The 19270-nt window shown below is 45.0% G+C and overlaps 1 protein-coding gene across 2 annotated transcripts in view; it reads right to left on the bottom strand.

Annotated features, from left to right (window-relative positions):
- Nucleotides 1-7820, bottom strand: part of LOC145358536 (ADAMTS-like protein 5) — a 106976-nt gene extending 99156 nt beyond the window's left edge. For both annotated transcript variants that reach the window (XM_080212675.1, XM_080212676.1), the window contains exons 1-2: nt 7183-7820; nt 6756-6828 (exon numbers count right to left, since the gene is read on the bottom strand). In XM_080212675.1, coding sequence (XP_080068801.1) covers nt 6756-6828; nt 7183-7202 — 93 coding nt within the window. In that variant the 5' untranslated portion in view covers nt 7203-7820. The remainder of the gene's footprint in view (nt 1-6755; nt 6829-7182) is intronic.
- Between the last annotated feature and the right edge of the window lie 11450 nt (nt 7821-19270).

The raw sequence follows: 19270 nt of genomic DNA, 5'->3' as shown, positions 1-19270 counted from the left end.
CAGTACAGATTTGATGGGCTGAATGGCCTCCTTCTGTACTGTTGGGATTCTATGAAATATCATGCTCCCAGTTATTGGCTGATAATCTCTCAGTGGGCTGCAGTTTTTATTGCATTGTGACTCCAGCAGTCTCTTTCGATAAACACTAAACCATCATAACTGGGAACTGGCTGCTCGCTCTGACCTAAAACAATGCAAACCTGATAAGTTAATGCTTGAAAGTAAAGTGCCATGCTAATAAAGATCACTTTGAACCTTTCACGCACGCTGTCTGATCCAAGCAGTGTGGTGCGATGCAGGAAACTACCCCTTGGCTATTTGCTTTTAAGGTGTTGATCCTTACACATGTGTAAGTGGAAGCTACAGGAGTCGACTTGTGGAAACATGTTGTTCACACCTCCCGTCTGATCTTTTTCCAGGTAAAAGAAACAGTTGATTGGTGGAAGTTTGCAGAAGAGCAATGAGAGCACTGCCTCGTGTCAGGAATCTAAGCATAGTCAGTAGCCTCACAACACCAGAGACTTCTTACTGGGCTTACCCCAGTCCAATGCCAGCATCTCCACATCAGGAATCTAAGACATGTGAAGAAACTCTCCAGTCATTTTACTTTGGGTCACAGTGCTTCGCATAAAGGACATTATTCATGTTTGAGCTTTGACCCTAGTTTTCGGAAGGCAATATGACTCCAGGTGGTGACAAAGCTGAGGAAGCTCCTTAAATATGCCTACTTCTAACTGAGATAAGAGGTGGGAGCACAGGACAATTGTCCCCTGATTTAGGAGCTCAGTGCTCACTGGATAGACGAGATTTTAACTCACTCAAAACCTACTCACATGAACAAAGGCAAAACTGAGCTCCATGGCATGGTGGCACAATGATTAGCATTGCTGCCTCACTCCACCAGGGACCCGGGTTCAATTCTGACCTTTGGTGACTTTCTGTTGGAGCTTGCATGTTCTCTCCCCATGTTTGTTTGGGTTTCCTCCGGGAGCTCTGGTCTCCTCCTATAGTCCAAAGATGTGCTGGTTAGGTGGATTGCCCATGATAAATTGTCCCTTATTGTCTCAAGATGTGTAGGTTAGGGGAATTACCAGGGTAAATACATGGTGTTACGGGGATAGGGCCTGGGGGCAATGCTTTGAGGGAGAGTCGGTGCAGACTTGATGGACCAAATGGCCTCCTTCTGCATGACGGGATTCTATGAAGTGCGACAAAAGGCATCTTCTACCACTGGGCCATAAACAACTTATCACCATGCTAAAAGCAACAGAACTGGAGAAACTAAAGTCCCAGCTTTAGTTCTAACTTGAACCTGCTCCTTTTCCCACTGCAATGACAGGAACGTTGATATGTTCTGAGACTTTTATTATGTGGCTGTGATTTTTAACCGGTGATTAATGTGATATGTTGGGACAAAGGAAAACAAAGCAAGGAATATCATTTCTGTTCCAACTAAACAAAAGTTAAGTTGCCTATCATGTCACAGTCAGATCTGTATTCCTACATATGAGTCTAACACAGCTGCCTTTAGGCAATCAAGAGACTCTCAACTATAGATTGCACCAGCTGCCCAAGATTCATGGTAAGAAGTTTCACAATACCAGGTTAAAGTCCAATAGGTTTATTTGGTAGCAAAAACCACTAGCTTTTGGAGCGCTGCTCCTTCATTCAGGTAAGGCTTACCTGATGGACTTGAATAAACCTGTTAGACTTTAACCTGGTGTTGTGAAACTTCTTAGTGTGCTTACCCCAGTCCAACTCCAGCATCTCCACATCAAGATTCATGAGTCAGGGACTGACAGTCCTCGCACAGACCTCAGTGCAACATAAGAGGAATTATAAAGACTCCACAATACTAAGTAGCTGGGCACTGTAAGTGCTCTTCATGAAGATCAAAACTTAATTGATAATTAAGAAATCAACCTATATTTACTGGTGTAATTAATAATGAGAATCCATTTTGCAAGTCTCATCCCACCTTTGACATAATCCAGAGCAAATACCCTGGTTGACACATAAGCGGGATATTCTGGCTGCACTCAGCCCAATTCCGGATTATTCCGCCCGAGGTGAATGGACCTTCGCATGGTCTCATGGCGGGCAGGATGGGAACATTCCACCTGGCGCCTTCAACCAGAACTGAGTGTTTTTCTCTTGCAGGTCACCCGCCAAAACAACAAAAAAAGCTTGCATTTGTATAGCACATTTAACAGAATAATAATTTCCCAAAGTGCTTAATCAGACAAAAATTGACACCAAGTGAAAGGAGGAGACATGACAACTGATGACCAAACTGCTTGATCAAAAAGATTTGTCTTAAGCAGGCGTCTTAAAGGAGGAGCGGGAGGCAATGAGGTTCGAAGAGGGAATTGTGTATCTGAAGGCTGAGACATCTGGAGGGACAGTCACCAATCATGGCCTGAAGGAACCCAGGGATGTGCAAGAATCAAGAACTGGAGGAGTACAGAGTTCTCGGTGGGTTGTAGGGTTAGAGGAGGCTAAAGAAAGAGGGAAGGATTCGAACATAAGGATGGAATGTTTAAATCTGAGGCTTTTTGAAATTTATTTGTGGGACATGGGTGTCACTGGCGGGTCAGCATTTATTGTAAGAACTCTCAGAACACGAGGTTAAAGTCCAACAGGTTTATTTGATAGTAAACGCCACAAGCTTTCAGAACGTTGTTCTTTCGTCAGGTTCTGAACAGAACTCTCCACTTACCAGACGTTTACTATCAAATAAACCTGTTGGACTTTAACCTGGTGTTCTGAGGCTTCTTACTGTGTTTACCCCAGTCCAACACTGGCATCTCCACATCAGCATTTATTGCCCACACCTAGTTGCTCTTGAGGAGGTGGTGGTGAGCTGCCTTCCTGAATCACTGCAGTCCATGTGGGAATTCCAGGATTTTGACCCAGCGACTGAGGAGGAATGGCGATATACTGGATTTGGTGGATCGAGCTCCAATTTAGCTAGCAAATATGAGAGAACATAAGAACATAAGAACATAAGAAATAGGAGCAGGAGTAGGCCATCTGGCCCTTCGAGCCTGCCCCGCCATTCAATAAGATCATGGCTGATCTGTCGTGGCTCAGTTCCACTTTCCCGCCCTCTCCCCATAACCCTTAATCCCCTCTCTTATCAAAAACCCATCAACCCGCTTCTTAAAAATATTTAGCGAGGCAGCCTCCACCACTTCAACGGGCAGAGAATTCCAGAGATTCACCACCCTTTGAGTGAAGAAGTTCCTCCTCAACTCCGTTCTGAACCGCCCCCCCTTTATCTTGAGGCTGTGCCCCCTAGTCCTACTGTCTTTTTTGAGCGGGAAGAGTCTTTCCACCTCTATCCTATCCATCCCATTCATCATCTTATACGTCTCAATGAGATCTCCCCTCATTCTTCTAAACTCTAACGAGTACAAGCCTAGTTTATTCAGCCTCTCCTCATAGCTCAACCCCCTCAACTCCGGTATCAGCCTAGTAAACCTCCTCTGCACTCCCTCCAAGGCCAAAATATCCTTGCGCAGGTGCGGCGCCCAAAACTGCACACAGTACTCCAGCTGCGGCCTCACCAATGCCCTATACAGCTGCAGCAAGACCTCCCTACTTTTATATTCAATCCCCCTCGCTATGAAGGCCAGCATCCCATTCGCCTTCCTGACCACCTGCTGCACCTGCAGGCTGGGTTTTTGCGACTCATGCACAAGGACCCCGAGGTCCCTCTGCACCGTCGTTTGGTAATTTAATAAAATATAAATTCTATCATGGGATGTGGGCATCACTGGCAAGGACAGCATTTATTGCCCCCCATTCCTACGTGCCCTTGAACTGAGTGGTTTTCAGAGTCAACCACACTGCTGTGGCTCTGGAGCCACATATAAGCCAGACCGGGTAAGGACAGCAGACTTCCTTCCCTAAAGGACATGAGCGAGATAAGTTTTTAGTGACAACCGGCAATTGTTTTGTGGTCACTATTATTGAGACTAGCTTTTAATTCCAGATTTTATTAAATGAATTCAAATTCCACCAGCTGCCGTGGTGAGATTTGACCCCACGTGCCCCAGGGAATTATTCCGGGCTTCTGGATTACGAGTCCAATGACATTACCATTACGCCCCCTTGTGATGGTTTCCCTCTCTTAAGATCTTTCATCTCACCAGCTATACCAGTATGTTCAAACAGGCAGCCCTTGTGATATTACAAAGGAAAATCCATGATACCACAAATAAGATCATCTGTTAATATGGTTATTCATATTATTTAATGTGGGGGAACAATTTAAAGAGTTACTCATTTTATTTAAAATATCACTGATTTTTTTTAAACAACCTTATTTAAAAGGAATATAACACGGTGGCATAGTGGTTAGCATTGCTGCCTCACAGTGTCAGAAACCTGGGTTCAATTCCAACTTGAGTACATTCTACCCGTGTCTGTGTGGGTTTCCCCTGGGAGCTCCCATTTCCTCCCACACTCCAAAGATGTGGGGGTTAGGTTGACTGGCCATGCTAAAGTTGCCCCTTAGTGACCCAGGTTACGGAGGGATTAGTGGGGTTACGGGGATAGGCACTGGGTGGAAAGTCTGTGCAGACTTGATGGGTCTGTTTCTTCACTGTAGGGAATCTATGTTAATAATATCAGCTTCTCCTTTAGTTTGGTTGAGTTGCTGAGCGTGACCAAGTGCCAGGTTTGATTGCCACTCTATCTAATCTCCACCAGGGCAGTCAGGGAATGACAGCTTTCCTCAATGTCCTGATTATTATCCAGTGCCTCCCACTTCGCCTCCTCCCACCTGCCTTGTTGCTAAGCGTGGAAGTCAGCTGATCACAGGGTTAATCTTATCTGTGAGGCACTCCCAAGTTTCAACAGACTGCTGACCCTCAATGAACAGAGACTCTGGAGAAACAGAAAGAGAGGTTTGAAAAGGGCAACTGACCAGGAGGAATGAAATGGACGGTGAACTGAACAAGCCCAATTGTTCCAGTTTGGGCTTGATTCACCTGAAAATTGAAGTAACTGAGCTAGTGGTTTAGTTTTGGTCGGAATGTGCAGATTGGTCACTTCCTGGGATTTCTGCTGTCTATTTATTTATTTTGTTGTTGTCACAAGTAGATTAACACTACAATGAAGTTACTGTGAAGATCCCCTAATTGCCACACTCCAGCACCTGTTCAGGTGCAGTGAGGGAGAATTTAGCATGGACAATGTACGTCTTTTGGATTGTGGGAGGAGACCGGAGCACCCAGTGGAAACCCACGCAGACACGGGGTGAATGTACAGACTCCGCACAGGCAGTGACCCAAGCTGGGAATCGAACCTGTGTACCTAGTTGCTGTAAGGCAGCAGTGCTAACCACTGTGCTGCCTTGCTGCCCTGCTGCCCAGCCTTCTGTACTCTGTTAGTACATTGGCCACTCATTGAATGTTTTCCTAAATCACAACATTTGCCGCGCTCCACCAGTAATTCATCCTGTGGGATATCTCAACAAATAGTGTAATGTGCTCTGTAATACACAGACTAATGTTACAGGAAGAGCAGGAGCACATGGAAGTACCAGTTTGACATAAATGTAAATTCAAATGCAAGGGATGAGTATAGAGTTGGAGGGAGTAGCCAATCACTACTGATCTGCATTCAATAGATCAGCTTGTTGTTGGTTATCTGTCTACACACATATAACCAGGCAATATAGAAAGATATATATCTGACATGCCATACGGGATTTACAGTTACATAAGAGCATGTAGTTGATATCTACAAAGTTTTTTTGCATGAAAGTGATTGCACATTGTCTTTATACTTGGGTTGAACCAATTAACTTAAACAAACTAAAGGGCAAATTGAAGGAGCAGCCCCTGGGATAATGCATCAAACAGAAACAAATTGCAAAGGAAACTTTAAACATTAGCCACTTTCAACATATCAGCCATGGTTGAATGGCAGAGCAGACTTGATGGGCCAAATGGCCTAATTCTGCTCCTATATCTTAAAAACTTATTAATTTATTAATACAAAATGCGATTGGAGGGGTGGATAAACATCCCAGTCCCCGATGTGCTCACCAGGCAGGGAAGGACTCATTAATGCTGGAGTGCTCCCTCTCCAGGGACACCCAGCCTCGAATATAGTTGCAGTAGAGGGGCAGACAGTTAGCCCCCTCAATCTCCTGATGGCTAGATCGGTTTATGGCGAGTTTAGCCAAGCCCAGGAGCAGGTTGTCTTTATAAATATACCACGTTAGGAACTTTCCCCTTCCAAAAAGACAACCTCAGAACGAAGGAACTGAAAACAGTAGTCAACTTAACCATTAGCCGATGCCTTTTAAATTTACTAACAGTTTCACTTCAAAAGTCAGCAACAAAACAAGACAAAGAGGACATGAAAGGTAAAATCCTAAATTAGCTGTCACACATTAACTAATGGTGAATGATCAGGCTTTATTTAGCTGGCATTGTTGTGTGTGTGTGTGTGTGTGTGTGTGTGTGTGAATGTATGTGTGGATGTCTGTGTGTAGGAGTGTGTGTGTCTGATGTGGATATATGTGTATATTTGTGTGTGGATGTCGGTGTACAGATGTGTGTGGGTCTGTTTGGGTGTGTGTGTGTGAATATATGTATGGATATATATGCATGGATGTCTATATTTGTGTGTGTGTGAATATGTGTGTGTATATATATATATATATATATATGAGTGTGTGGATGTATGTGCAGTGTGCATGTGTATATGACACTGATTCAGTTTACACTGTTACGTACCTGAGCACTGCAGAGGGCTCCAAACCCCAGTACCAACCCAGCCAGCAGCCAATATCTCCAGCAGTGCCATCTCCTAAAGACAGTGTGGAGGGAAAGACACACACACATCAAGAAGGTATAGAAAAGACAAGGAGCTCAGAATCCCCCTCCCAGCAAACAACAATATCCCAAACACTTTAACTGACCACAATAAATTGCCATCTCCATCAAATTACAAAGCACAGGGCATCAGCCATGAAATAAACTGCACCACTCAATCTTTAAATATTCAGCAATGCCAACACCCGATGATCCAAGTTTAAAATATGTGTGAACGCAAAGGGGCGCAGGCACTATTTTGTAAGGCTTCAGGGAGTTAACTCTGACAGATAGGCAGTATCAATGATGGAACAGGATTTCACTGGGAGCTGAAACAAAGTGCACATACCAGCAAGACAGAAGGAACATGCTTGATCCGAATAGTCTGCTCTCTTAGCCAGAGAACCTATCGTGGACTGTCATCTCGGAGCTTCGCGGCTGCTCAAATCTTCAGAATCGATCGCCTGCAACATTGACAATTCCAGAACTCCACCACAGATCTCAAGGCGGGTGGTGGTGTTCAAATCTTCAGCTGCTGAAACTGGAGGGCGATGAGTTTGTGATTATTTAGTCGTATTAAAAGTGCAGCCAGGATTCAGTCGCTGCTTTGCGTGATTTAACGTGGTCATTTATTAAATCTCAATAACCACCACCCCCCCCTCCTCCTCCTCCTCCCCCTCCCATCAATCTCTCCCTAAAGGTTAAAGCACAGCTCCTTGATGGTTAGTTAATTTCCTGCAAGTTTCATCCTTCTCAGAGTGTTTCTCTTCCTTCGGAAATGCAGACACGTGTTTTACTAGCACAGTAACTAACACACAGGTAGGTGATTCATTGCTGGATCCATTTGGGTGAAAAATTCCAAGCATCGGTGACCGTCTGGATGTTGAAAAGTTTAGGATCAGCGCAAAGTTTGGAAACTTCTCGCGATTAAAAAACACACACACAGTCCTTAGTAGTGAAGAGAATGTTGTTTTCCGGGTGTCTCATGTATTGTATTGCTTGTTAAACAGCAAAGAGCCAGTCTCAGACAACTCAACTACATATTCATGAACTGGGCGTGTTTATGTTTAAAGGGACAGCATCTTCCCAGGAATCGTTAATATATCCATGTAGGTGGACACCTCCTCCAGCTAAATATTGGGTAGACCAGAGGCACATAAGAACATAAGAAATAGGAGCAGGAGTAGGCAATCTAGCCCTTCGAGCCTGCCCCATCATTCAATAAGATCATGGCTGATCTGAAGTGGATCAGTTCCACTTACCCGCCTGCTCCCCATAACCCTTAATTCCCTTAATCGATCAGAAATCCATCTACCTGTGACTTAAACATATTCAATGAGGTAGCTTCCACCGCTTTAATGGGCAGAGAATTCCAGAGCTTCACAACCCTCTGAGATAAGAAGTTCCTCCTCAACACTGTTCTAAACTGACCCTCCCCCCCCCTTATTTTGAGGCTGTGCCTTCTAGTTCTTGTTTCCTTTCTAAGTGGAAAGAATCTCTCTGCCTCTACCCTATCTAGCCCCTTCACTATCTTATATGCCTCTATAAGATCATCCCTCAGCCTTCTAAACTCCGAGTACAGACCCAATCTACGCAATCTCTCCTCATAAGCTCATCTCCAGTGTCAACCTGGTGAACCTTCTCTGTAGTCCCTCTAAGGCCAATATATCCTTTCGCAAATAAGGGGACCAGCATTGCACACAGTACTCTAGTTGAGGTATCACCAGTACCTTGTACAATTGCAGCAAGACCTCCCTGCTTTTATACTCCATCCCAATGTATGTAGTAGCGGTGAAGTCATTTGGACTGGTGATCCAGTGTCCCAGGGTTATTGCTGAGACTGGGGTTCTGGTGGGATTTAAATTCAATTAGCATTGTGGAATTGATGCCCGGGTCTAAATTAGGGTGACTGTGAAACCATTACAAAAAAACCCCATCTGGTTCAAGGGATGGGTAATAAATGCTGAATTTGCCAGCGATGCCCACATCCCGTGAAAGAGTAAACAAAACTCCCTCCCCTAGGGTGGGATATTCAGCACTCCACCCCCACCCCACCCACTCCGCACTCCCATGGCTCATTTTCTGGTGGTGGAAAATACTTGCCATTGCTGAGATTGTAGAATCACAGAATTCCTACAGTGCAGGAGGAGGTCATTCAGTCTATCGATTCTCCAGCTCAGCATCCCAGCCAGGCCCTATCCCCTTAACCCCATGTATTTACCCTGCTAATTCCCCTAACCTACACATCCTGGGTTACTAAAGGGCAATTTAGCATGGCCTATCCACCTAACCTGCAAATCTTTGGACTGTGAGTGGAAACTGGCGCACCTGGAGGAAACCCACACAGACATGGGGAGAATGTGCAAACTCCAGACAGACACTCACCCAAGCTGGGAATCGAACCCAGGTTCCTGGCACTGTGAGGCAGCAGTGCTAACCACTGTGCCACCATATTGCCATTTTCTGGTCCCACCAATGTCCATGAGGGGGTTGGTGGGGAAGGGGTGGGGAGGTGTGGCCTTTGGCAGGACTGGAAGATTCCATTGGTGGAAAGTTCTAGAAATCCCACCCCCAATTACTGACTCCATCGCTCCCTCTCATTCCCTGGCTGAACAGTGTTCGCCACTCTGGTGTCACAACTGACCTCAAGATGAGCGTCTGACCACATATCGGCGGCATCACTAAGGCTGCTTACTTCCCTCACCGTAACAACATGCAATTCTGCTCCTCTTCAGGTGAAACCCTCAGACCCAGATGTGACTGATCCGATGCACTCTGCGGCCGAACCTTCACATTCTGCTCTCCTTAAACTTGAGGTCAACACATGCACCCCCCTCCCCCATGCTAACGGATCCATCTTAGCCTTATGATACATTCGTATGTTAAAGTTGCTCTTAGTTTATTTTTAATTATTGTCACAAGCAGGCTTACATCAACATTGCAATAAAGTTACTGTGAAAATCCCCAGGTGGCCACACTCCTGTGCCTGTTCAGATACACTGAGGGAGAATTTAGCATCTAACCAGCACGTCTTCTGAAGTGTGGGAGGAAACGGGAGAACTCAGAGGAAACCCACGCAGACACGGGGAGAATGTGCAGGCTCTGCACAGACAGTGACCCAAGCCAGGAATCGAACCCAGGTCCCTGGCACTGTGAGGCAGCAGTGCTAACCACTGTGCCACCATACTGCCCATGGTGTGGCCTGCCAGCCTGGGATTGTCAATCAGCACCGAAAGCAAACATGAGTGAAACCTCAGTGTGTTGCCCATAGATGCCCAGGAGAAACCCAGTTTGCCTCAGAGCCTATTGGTGTTGTTGTGGGCACTGTTATGAAGGTCTGCAGTGTTTGGAGCTTACGAAACCCTATCTCATGACTGAAGTTTGCAGCTGCAGGCATGTGTGATGAGGTCCACATGATGTACAACACAAATTAACACTGCAGCTTTGGTCAGTGAGCCCGAGTCTCTCCCAACATTGGGCAGCCAGCTCCAAAGCTCAAGGAACAAGGTGTTGTTCAGGTTTTTTTGTTAATTAGAATTTTAAGGACCTGAAGCTTTGCAGCCTCATCAGTGGACGAACTGTAAATCTGTGATCTGCATCTTAGGAAACAGGGGGATAAAATGGTTTTTAAACTTTATATGTAGCCCCCAATGTTATACAGCATATTTTCACGCAATCCACAACCCCAAAGTTACTCCTTTCTATGAATTATTGTTGATGTTATATCAATGTATAATTGATTCAGTTTGCCCTTTGTCCTACATCTGATTTATTGGATGATGCAGAAGATCTGTGTCCAAGCTCCCTGATGGCCAGATGACATATATAACTCAGGCATCTGATGCACGGTGAGTTAATGCTGGGAACCAGGAAGTGGGAGGCAATAGAACTGTTATTTCCATTTACTTGGGTTAAGGGGGAAGAAGGAAGAAGAAGGGGGTTGCGAGTTTCTTGGTTCCATTTCCAGGAGGTTAAAGTTTATAAAGCTAGGGCAACTTAAGGTGAGAATTCATCCAAAGATTCCACTTCCCTCAAATATTTAGACAATTTCTAATTTCCATACACCTTCTTAGAATCCCTACAGTGCAGAAGGAGGCCTTTCAGCCCATCGAACCTGCACTGACAATCATCCCATTCCAGACCCTATCCTGGTAATCTCACATATTGGCCCTGCTTATCACCCTGACACTAATGGTTAATTTAGCATGGCCAATTTACCTAACCTGCACATTTTTGGACTATGGGAGGAAACCATGAAGACACGGGGAGAATGTGCAAACTCCACACAGACAATCACCCGAGGCCAGAATTGAACCCTGATCTTACCACTATGAGGCAGCAGTGCTAACCACTGTGCTACCATGCCACCCTTCATTTTTCCTTCCCCATTTTTCAATTACTTCCTGCACCTTTTAAAAGTTTGGAAATCCTTAAGTAATTGGGTGTCTTGAATTGTAAAATATATATCAGAAAAAAAACTGAACAGTCATTCCACTGAATTAGAAATCCCCGTTTCCTTTCTAATCATTTCTTTTTCCCTCTCTGTAAGGTATTTGAATGTTGTTCCACAGTCACTGGTTGCCCCTTGGTGCTTTGGCCATCCATCTCATCTTCCCGAGTGAGTTCCGACAGTGAGTGTGAGCAGGCTATTCAACCACAGAAAAAGTGGAGGGGAAGTGCAAGGGTGAGGAAGGGCTTACAGACAACCCAGGTTTCAGCTCATGCAACACTCACACCGTTCCAGCGGGGGTCAGCAGTGAGCCTATGAGAGGCCAATTGTCCCTCTCTCTCACCCTGGATGTCAGCTGTGGCACCCCTTGTCCATTACCCTGAGCTGAGGTCACCAACTCAGGACCACGCGGGGACCAAACTATCATCGTTTTGATCAGCCGAGTGTTCACCAGATCATTTTCCACATTTTTAAAGCAAATCCTTTACAACTGCGGGTTGCTGCTGAGTGAACACATTTTTGCCTCGTTGTACTCAGTTTGTGTACCAAGCTACAAGGCATATTGCATAATTCCTACTACTATAACATATAATAATAATTTAACCTTTTCAGAGGCAATTTCCAGTTTTTAAGTATATAATATAAACAATACGAGTTCCTCAGAGACGAGAGGTTTGTCGTATGAACAGAGATTGAACAGTTTAGGTCTACATTCTCTGGAATTTAGAAGAATGAGGGCAGATCAAGTTGAGATATATAAGATGATAAAAGGTATGGATAAAGTAGACATGGAGTGGATGCTTTCTCTTGTGGGACATTCTGGGATGAGAGGTCATAGTCTTAGGATAAGGGGCAGCAAATTTAAAGCAGAGTTGAGGAGAAACTACTTCTCCCAAAGGGTGAATCTATAGAATTTGCTCCCCTAAACTGCAGTGGATGCTGGGACGGTGATTCAATTTAAGGAGGAGTTGTACAGATTTTTAATTGGCAATGGGTTGAAGGGTTATGGGGAAAAGGCAGGAAAATGGGAATGAGGAGCATTTCAGCCTTGATGGAATGGTGGAACAGACTTGATGGGCTGAATGGCCTAATTCTGCTCCTATATCTTATGAACTTATGAATCTATGAACTTATGAACTCATGAATGACTCAGAGAATGATGCTGAAACATGCCTCTACACTCTAATGTCCTACAGTACTGTAATGTGCTGTACCATGCGTTGATGAAATCTATGGAAAAAAATACAATAAAGACAAGCACTTCTACAGCACCTTTCACAATCTCAAAGCCACTGATGAATAATCAGACAATCTGTTCTTTTTCAGTGATGTTGGTTGAGTGATATGGTAAATATTGGCTGGGACACCTGGAGACACACCTTGCAAACCAACCAATTCTCTTCCCATGTGTAGTGATGCACTAATGATGTGGATATGCCGGTGTTGGACTGGGGTAAACACAGTAAAAAGTCTGACAACACTAGGTTTAAGTCCGACCGATTTATTTGATAGTAAACTCACTAGCTTTCGAGGTTACCCCCTTCGTCAGGTGAATGGAGAGTTCTGGCCTCAGACAGAGCATATAAAGCATGGACAGTTTACAGATTACTGATTGGAATGCGAATCTTTACACCTAACCTGCTGTTCAAGTCCTAAAGTGGCCAACAGTGATGCACTACGACAGACTTGCATCTGTTTCCATAGCTGGTTATTTCTGGGACAGGATACCAGAAGCTTATAGCTTGATGGGTACCACTCCATATCAAGCATGACGGACCAGGAGTCTCTCAACTCTTTGGCCACATGATGAACATGTCTCCCTTGGCAATCAAGTTGGACTTGAACTTGGGGTTTCTGGCTCAGAGGTAGAGATGCTACCTATGCACCACAAGTCCTCCTTTGCTACTCTGTACAGAAGCTAAGATTAAGATGGGATTGGGTGGGATTTTCTGGCTGCCCTCACCCTGAAACTGGAATATCCTGCCTGAGGTCAATGGACCTTTCCATAGTTCGCCCCTAACGGCTACGATTGCCATGGTGGGCTGAATGGGAAAATTCACCGCAGATTGTCCTTTTGTGCTCTCCTTTTAATGACGATGCTCGAGATCATGGTCAGCTTCATTTGTCAGTTATAGTATGTTTTACATTGAACAGAATAACAATGCTGCTGAACTGTGACAACCCAAAATCTCTGGGGACCTGAAACAGCCCCCGAATCCCCAGCAAATTCACCTGCACTTCATATCTTTAGATACTTGGTTGATGCTTCATTCACAGACAATTTTCCTTAGGTTGGAAGATGTAACACAGAGAAACAAGGAGTGAAGGTGTTTTTAATCAACCTAGCTCTCCCTTCCAACAATGAAATCATACACTGTTGTAATGGAAAAGCCTTAAGGAGCAAGTGACTTGAACACTTGGCCTAGAAATGGAAGATATAAAGTGGGAGGGCGATTAGCACCCCTGGGAAAGGAAGGGTGCTAATCAGTTAGAGTTCTATTTTTAATTATGGTAGGGAACGTAAGAATATAAGAACTAGGAGCAGGAGTGGGCCATTTAAGAACATAAGAACATAAGAAATAGGAGCAGGAGTAGGCCATCCAGCCCTTCGAGCCTGCCCCGCCATTCAATAAGATCATGGCTGATCTGTCGCTGCTCAGTTCCACTTTCCCGCCCTCTCCCCATAACCCTTAATCCCCTCTCCTATCAAAAACCCATCAACCCGCGTCTTAAAAATATTTAGCGAGGCAGCCTCCACCACTTCAACGGGCAGAGAATTCCAGAGATTCACCACCCTTTGAGTGAAGAAGTTCCTCCTCAACTCCGTTCTAAACCGCCCCCCTTTTATCTTGGTCTGTGCCCCCTAGTCCTATTGTCTTTTTTGAGCGGGAAGAGTCTTTCCACCTCTATCCTATCCATCCCATTCATCATCTTATACGTTTCAACCTCTCCTCATAGCTCAACCCCCTCAACTCCGGTATCAGCCTAGTAAACCTCCTTTGCACTCCCTCCAAGGCCAAAATATCTTTGCGCAGGTGCGGCGCCCAAAAATGCACACAGTACTCCAGTTGCGGCCTCACCAATGCCCTATACAGCTGCAGCAAGACCTCCCTACTTTTATATTCAATACCCCTCGCTATGAATCCCATTCGCCTTCCTGACCACCTGCTGCACCTGCAAGCTGGGTTTTTGCGACTCATGCACAAGGACCCCGAGGTCCCTCTGCACCGTCGCCTGCTGCAGTTTTTCGCCTCGTAAGTAATAGTCCTTTCTACCATTTTTCCTACCAAAGTGGACCACCTCACACTTGCCAACATTAAATTCCATTTGCCATTTCCTGGCCCATTCGCCCAGCCTATCTAGATCCTTCTGCAGACTCTCCACACCCTCCGCACAATTTGACCCTTGAACCTGCTCCAACATTCAATAAGATCATGGCTGACCTTTTCATGGACTCAGCTCCACTCACCCACCTGCTCACCATAACCCTTAATTTCTTTACTGTTCAAAATTCTATCTATCTATACCTTAAAAACATTCAATGAGGTAGCCTCAACTGCTTCACTGGGCAGGGAATTCCACAGATTCACAACCCTTTGTGTGAAGAAGTTCCTCCTCAACTCAGTCCTAAATCTGCTCCCCCTTATTTTGAGGCCATGCCCCCTAGTTCTAGTTTCACCCACCAGTGGAAACAGCTTCCCTGCTCTATCTTATCTATTCCCTTCATACTCTTATATGTTTCTATAAGATCCCCCTTTATTCTTCTAAAGTCCAATGAGTATAGTCCCAGTCTACTCAGTCTTTCCTCATAAGCCAACCCTCTCACTCTGGAATCAATCTAGCGAATCTCCTCTGCACACCCTCCAGTGCCAGTATATCCTTTCTCCAGGAAGGAGACCAAAGCTGTACACAGTACTCCAGGTGTGGCTTCACCAGCACCTTATATAGCTGCAACATAATAAGAGAGACAGCTGACTCCTGGTTAGGACAAACCACACAAACGTCTCTTGCTCATAAAAACAATGATGGATCTTTTGAGTGAATCACTGATTAGCAATCAGTGCCCATAGACTGATCTCAAATTTTGGAAAGCGTGTCCTTTAAAGTCTGTTTGCCATGCACATGGGCGATGCTGTGGGATGGTGTCTAAAAGGGCACATAGGGGTTGGGGAGAGGGTGAAGACAGAGTAAAGGGATATAAAGATTGTAATTTAAGAGAGAGTGGGGGAGGGAAAGTTGAAGCAAAAGTAGGATGGTGCAAAGAGTAAATTCCTGAAAAAGATTGAGAAACAGGGGATTTTTGTGGCTATGTTGTTTCAATAACCTAAAAATAAATCAATGATTGCAACTTTGTGCAAAACATGTTGGAAGTGATATCATTGTGAAATAATTTCTATTTTTGGAAATCTTCAGCCATGTAAAATTCTGTAAATAACTGTACAAAAGGAACGTTTTTCCTAATATGTCTCTTCTGGCACCTAGATATCATCTTCTGGGAAACAGGTTTTCCTTTTTCAGGAAATCAGTACACTGACAAAGCCATCTTGGAGCGAATCCAGTGACAATGAAGCTCTACACTGCGTGGTAGTCTAACTTCTGAAATAAAATGTCCCAACACAAAGGGCTAGGATTTGGATCATGCCCCGGTCAAACGTGATTCCAATGCAGGGCGTGGTGTATGTGGCTAATGAGGCAGCGGGGTGGGGGTGGGGGTGGAGTGTGGCAGAACTGATCTAACTTGGTCTTCTAGCCTTATTTCCAGTTAATTGTGGTCCCAGGCTTTCTGGGTTGCAGTGGTCCTTTGAAAGCACGAGGTTCATTAATGAACCAAATGGGTTTTTACGACAATCCGCAATGATTTCATGGTCATCACTAGACTTCTAATTTCAGATATTTAATGAATTCAAATTTCACCATCTGCTGTGGTGGGATTCGAACCCTGTGCATTAGCCTGGGTCCCTGGATTGCTAATCCAGTGGTAGTTCCACTGAGCACATGCAAGCCACTTACCATTTGTACACGGCATTGGTGAGACCACATCTAGAGTACAATGTATAGATTTGATCTTCTTATTATAGAAAGGAAATGAATGTGTTAGAAGCAGTTCAGAGGAGGTTCACTCGACTGATGAAGAGTCATCCTGGCTCGAAACATTGGCTCTATTCTCTGCCCACTGATCAGACCTGCTGAGATTTTTCAGCATTCTCCGCTTTTGTTTCAGATTCCAAACTAATTTACTTTTATTTCATGCGACTGACATCTGGGATGCTGGCTTTATCTTATGAGATAGGTGAGCCTGTATCCACTGGAGGTTAGGGAGGTGACCCTATGGAAACATTTAAAATCCTGAGGGAACTTGACAGAATTGATGCTGAAAGGATGTTTTCCACTTCTGGAAGACACTGGCTGAAATCTTCCATCCTCATTTATATTTGGGAACTTCCAGTGCCACTGGCTGTGAATGGAATTTTGGTTTGGATGAGACTGGAGAATCCTGCCCACTAGAACCAAGGAACACTGTTAAAAAATAAGGGCTTTCCCATTTAAGACGGAGATGAGTGGAAATTTTTTTCCCCTCAGAGAGTCATGTATCTTTGAAATGTTGTTTCCCATGGAATGGTGGGGCAGGATCATTGAACATTTTTTCAGGCAGAGGTGGATAGATTCTTAACTAACAAGGGGGTCGAAGGTTATAGGGGGTAGGCATGGTGGCACAATGGTTAGTACTGCCACTTCAATTCCTGGCTTGGGTCACTGTGCGGAGTTCTCCCCGTATCTGCATGGTTTTCTTCCAGATGCTCTGATTTTCTCCCGCAGTCCAAAAGACAGGCTATTTAGGTGTATTGGCCATGTTAAATTCTCCGTCAGTGTGCACTAGGGGATTTACACAGTAACTTCACTGACACTAATAAATAAATAAGCTTTAAATGTTGAGTTGAGGCCACAATCAGATCAGCCATGATGGTGAAACAGTCTCGAATGATGTACTTCTGCTCTTAATTCATATGTTTGAATGTGAAAAGACCTTTTGGCTCCCATTTTGGGAGCAAAATAGAAGCAATGTGATCCGATTTCCAATCTAATGATTCATTCCCCCCACCCGCCAACTCTTCTTTTTGGTTTGTCAGCCACTTCTGCAGCTGTAACAACGCACAGTAAATATTGTGACAACAAAGGTGGTAAACAGTGCTGACCTCTGACCTCTTCTGAGTGGTTTGGTGAGTCAACGTTTCACTGCAACTCCAAGTTCATGAGTAAACCAGCCAAGCACTCAACCAGCCTTTCCCTTCACAGTTCTACTCCGAGTTTGTTCTTAGATTCTGTTGTGACTCTTTTAACTTTCTCTTCATCTCCTGTTTGATGTGTGTGCACCTCCTGCCAGCTTCCAGGTGGACGTGTCCGATCTGATCAGGAGATGCCAGCAAAATGAAGAGATCTTACTGCCATCTGCTATGAAAACAATTCCCACAGGATATTCATCCAAAACAAGTCATTTGACTGCCAACCTTCTGATTATAATCATAGAAACCCTACAGTGCAGAAGGAGGCCATTTGGCCCATTATGCCTGCACCAACAACAATCCCACCCAGGTTCTATCCCCATAACCCTGCATATTTACCCTGCTAGGCTCCCCTGACACTAAGGGACAACTTAGGATGGCCAATCAACCTAACCCACACATCTTTGGACTAGTCCATGGCTGTTACATTACTGCCCCTCAAAGTGTGACCAACTTAACTTACCTTTGCAAACCTCTTGGCTCAGAAGGCCATTGGACTCACATTTTATGTTTCCCTTTCTTTGTGTCAATTTGCAAATAAAGCACTCTATCTCACAATTTTCCTCTGTTTTGGATTTCTACAATTGTGCTTTGCTGTAAAAAAAAACACACGAAGTGTTCTGAAAGCTTTGACGATGAAATTTAGGGATGAACCATTCAAGGAGGGGAGGCACAGTGGCATGGTGGCACAGTGGTTAGCTTTGCTGTCTCAAGGTGCCAGGGACCCGGCTTTAATTCCAGCCTTGGGTAACTGTCTGTGTGGAGTTTGCATGTTCTCCCCGTGTCTGTGTGGGTTTCCTCCGAGTGCCCCGGTTTCCTCCCAGAGCCCAAAGATGTGCCGGGTTAGGTGGATTGGCCATGCTAAATTGACCCTAGTGTCAGGGGATTAGCAGGGTAAATATGTGGGGTTATGGGAATAAAGCCTGGATGGGATTGTGGTCGGTGCAGGCTCAATGGGCCGAATGGCCTCCTTCTGCTTTGTAGGGTTTCTATGATTCTAAGAATTGTGGGTCACTTGGTGGCTCTGTAGCCGTAAGACTGGACCTTGGTGATCTGCATCTCCAAAATCACTATCAGGTAACGTCACTTCCCTTCCAGTATCTTTTACTCAGAGCTAAACCAACCTAAGCCTTGGAACCAATAGGATGATATTGAGTTAGTTTGTTTCACTGGATATTAATCATGAGCCTGAAATGTAATGTGGGGAAGAACATGTGTAGGACCCATAATAATACTGCGGAATTTAAGAACATAGGATGGAATTTTCCCAAAGTTGCACAGTATTGGATCAGGTGAGGAAAGCTGTGTGAAGCTTGCTGGTTTCAGAGATGCCGTTTCTCGCCTGAGTGAACAGTACCCTGTGCAACTTCAAAGTGCTGGTGAGGATCGGACAGCCAGCTGGAGGGCTGGGGTCCAAATTCATTGGCAAACCCAGGATTCTGCGATTGGAGCACTTTTGATCTCAAAGTTACGTATATGGCCCCTTCACCTCCCCCCAACAGAGATTGGGACCCCCCCCACAGTAGAGATCGGAAATCCCCCCTGCCAAGTATCGACGCACCACCCTCTTCCCTCACAGTCATCAAACTCTCCCCTCTCCCCCCACACCACACATAAGGGGAGCCTCCCTCAATGGAGGAGGGTTACTCCCCTGCCAGAGTGTCCTGGAAGCTGTCCTGTCTATGTGCCTCCTTGGCATTGCCCCC

Source organism: Carcharhinus amblyrhynchos, chromosome 26 (genome assembly GCF_965287045.1).
Source record: "Carcharhinus amblyrhynchos chromosome 26, sCarAmb.v2.hapA, whole genome shotgun sequence".
Classification (NCBI taxonomy): Eukaryota; Metazoa; Chordata; class Chondrichthyes; order Carcharhiniformes; family Carcharhinidae; genus Carcharhinus; species Carcharhinus amblyrhynchos.
Note: the sequence above shows the minus strand (reverse complement) of the source record. Positions and strands in the feature narration are given on the sequence as shown.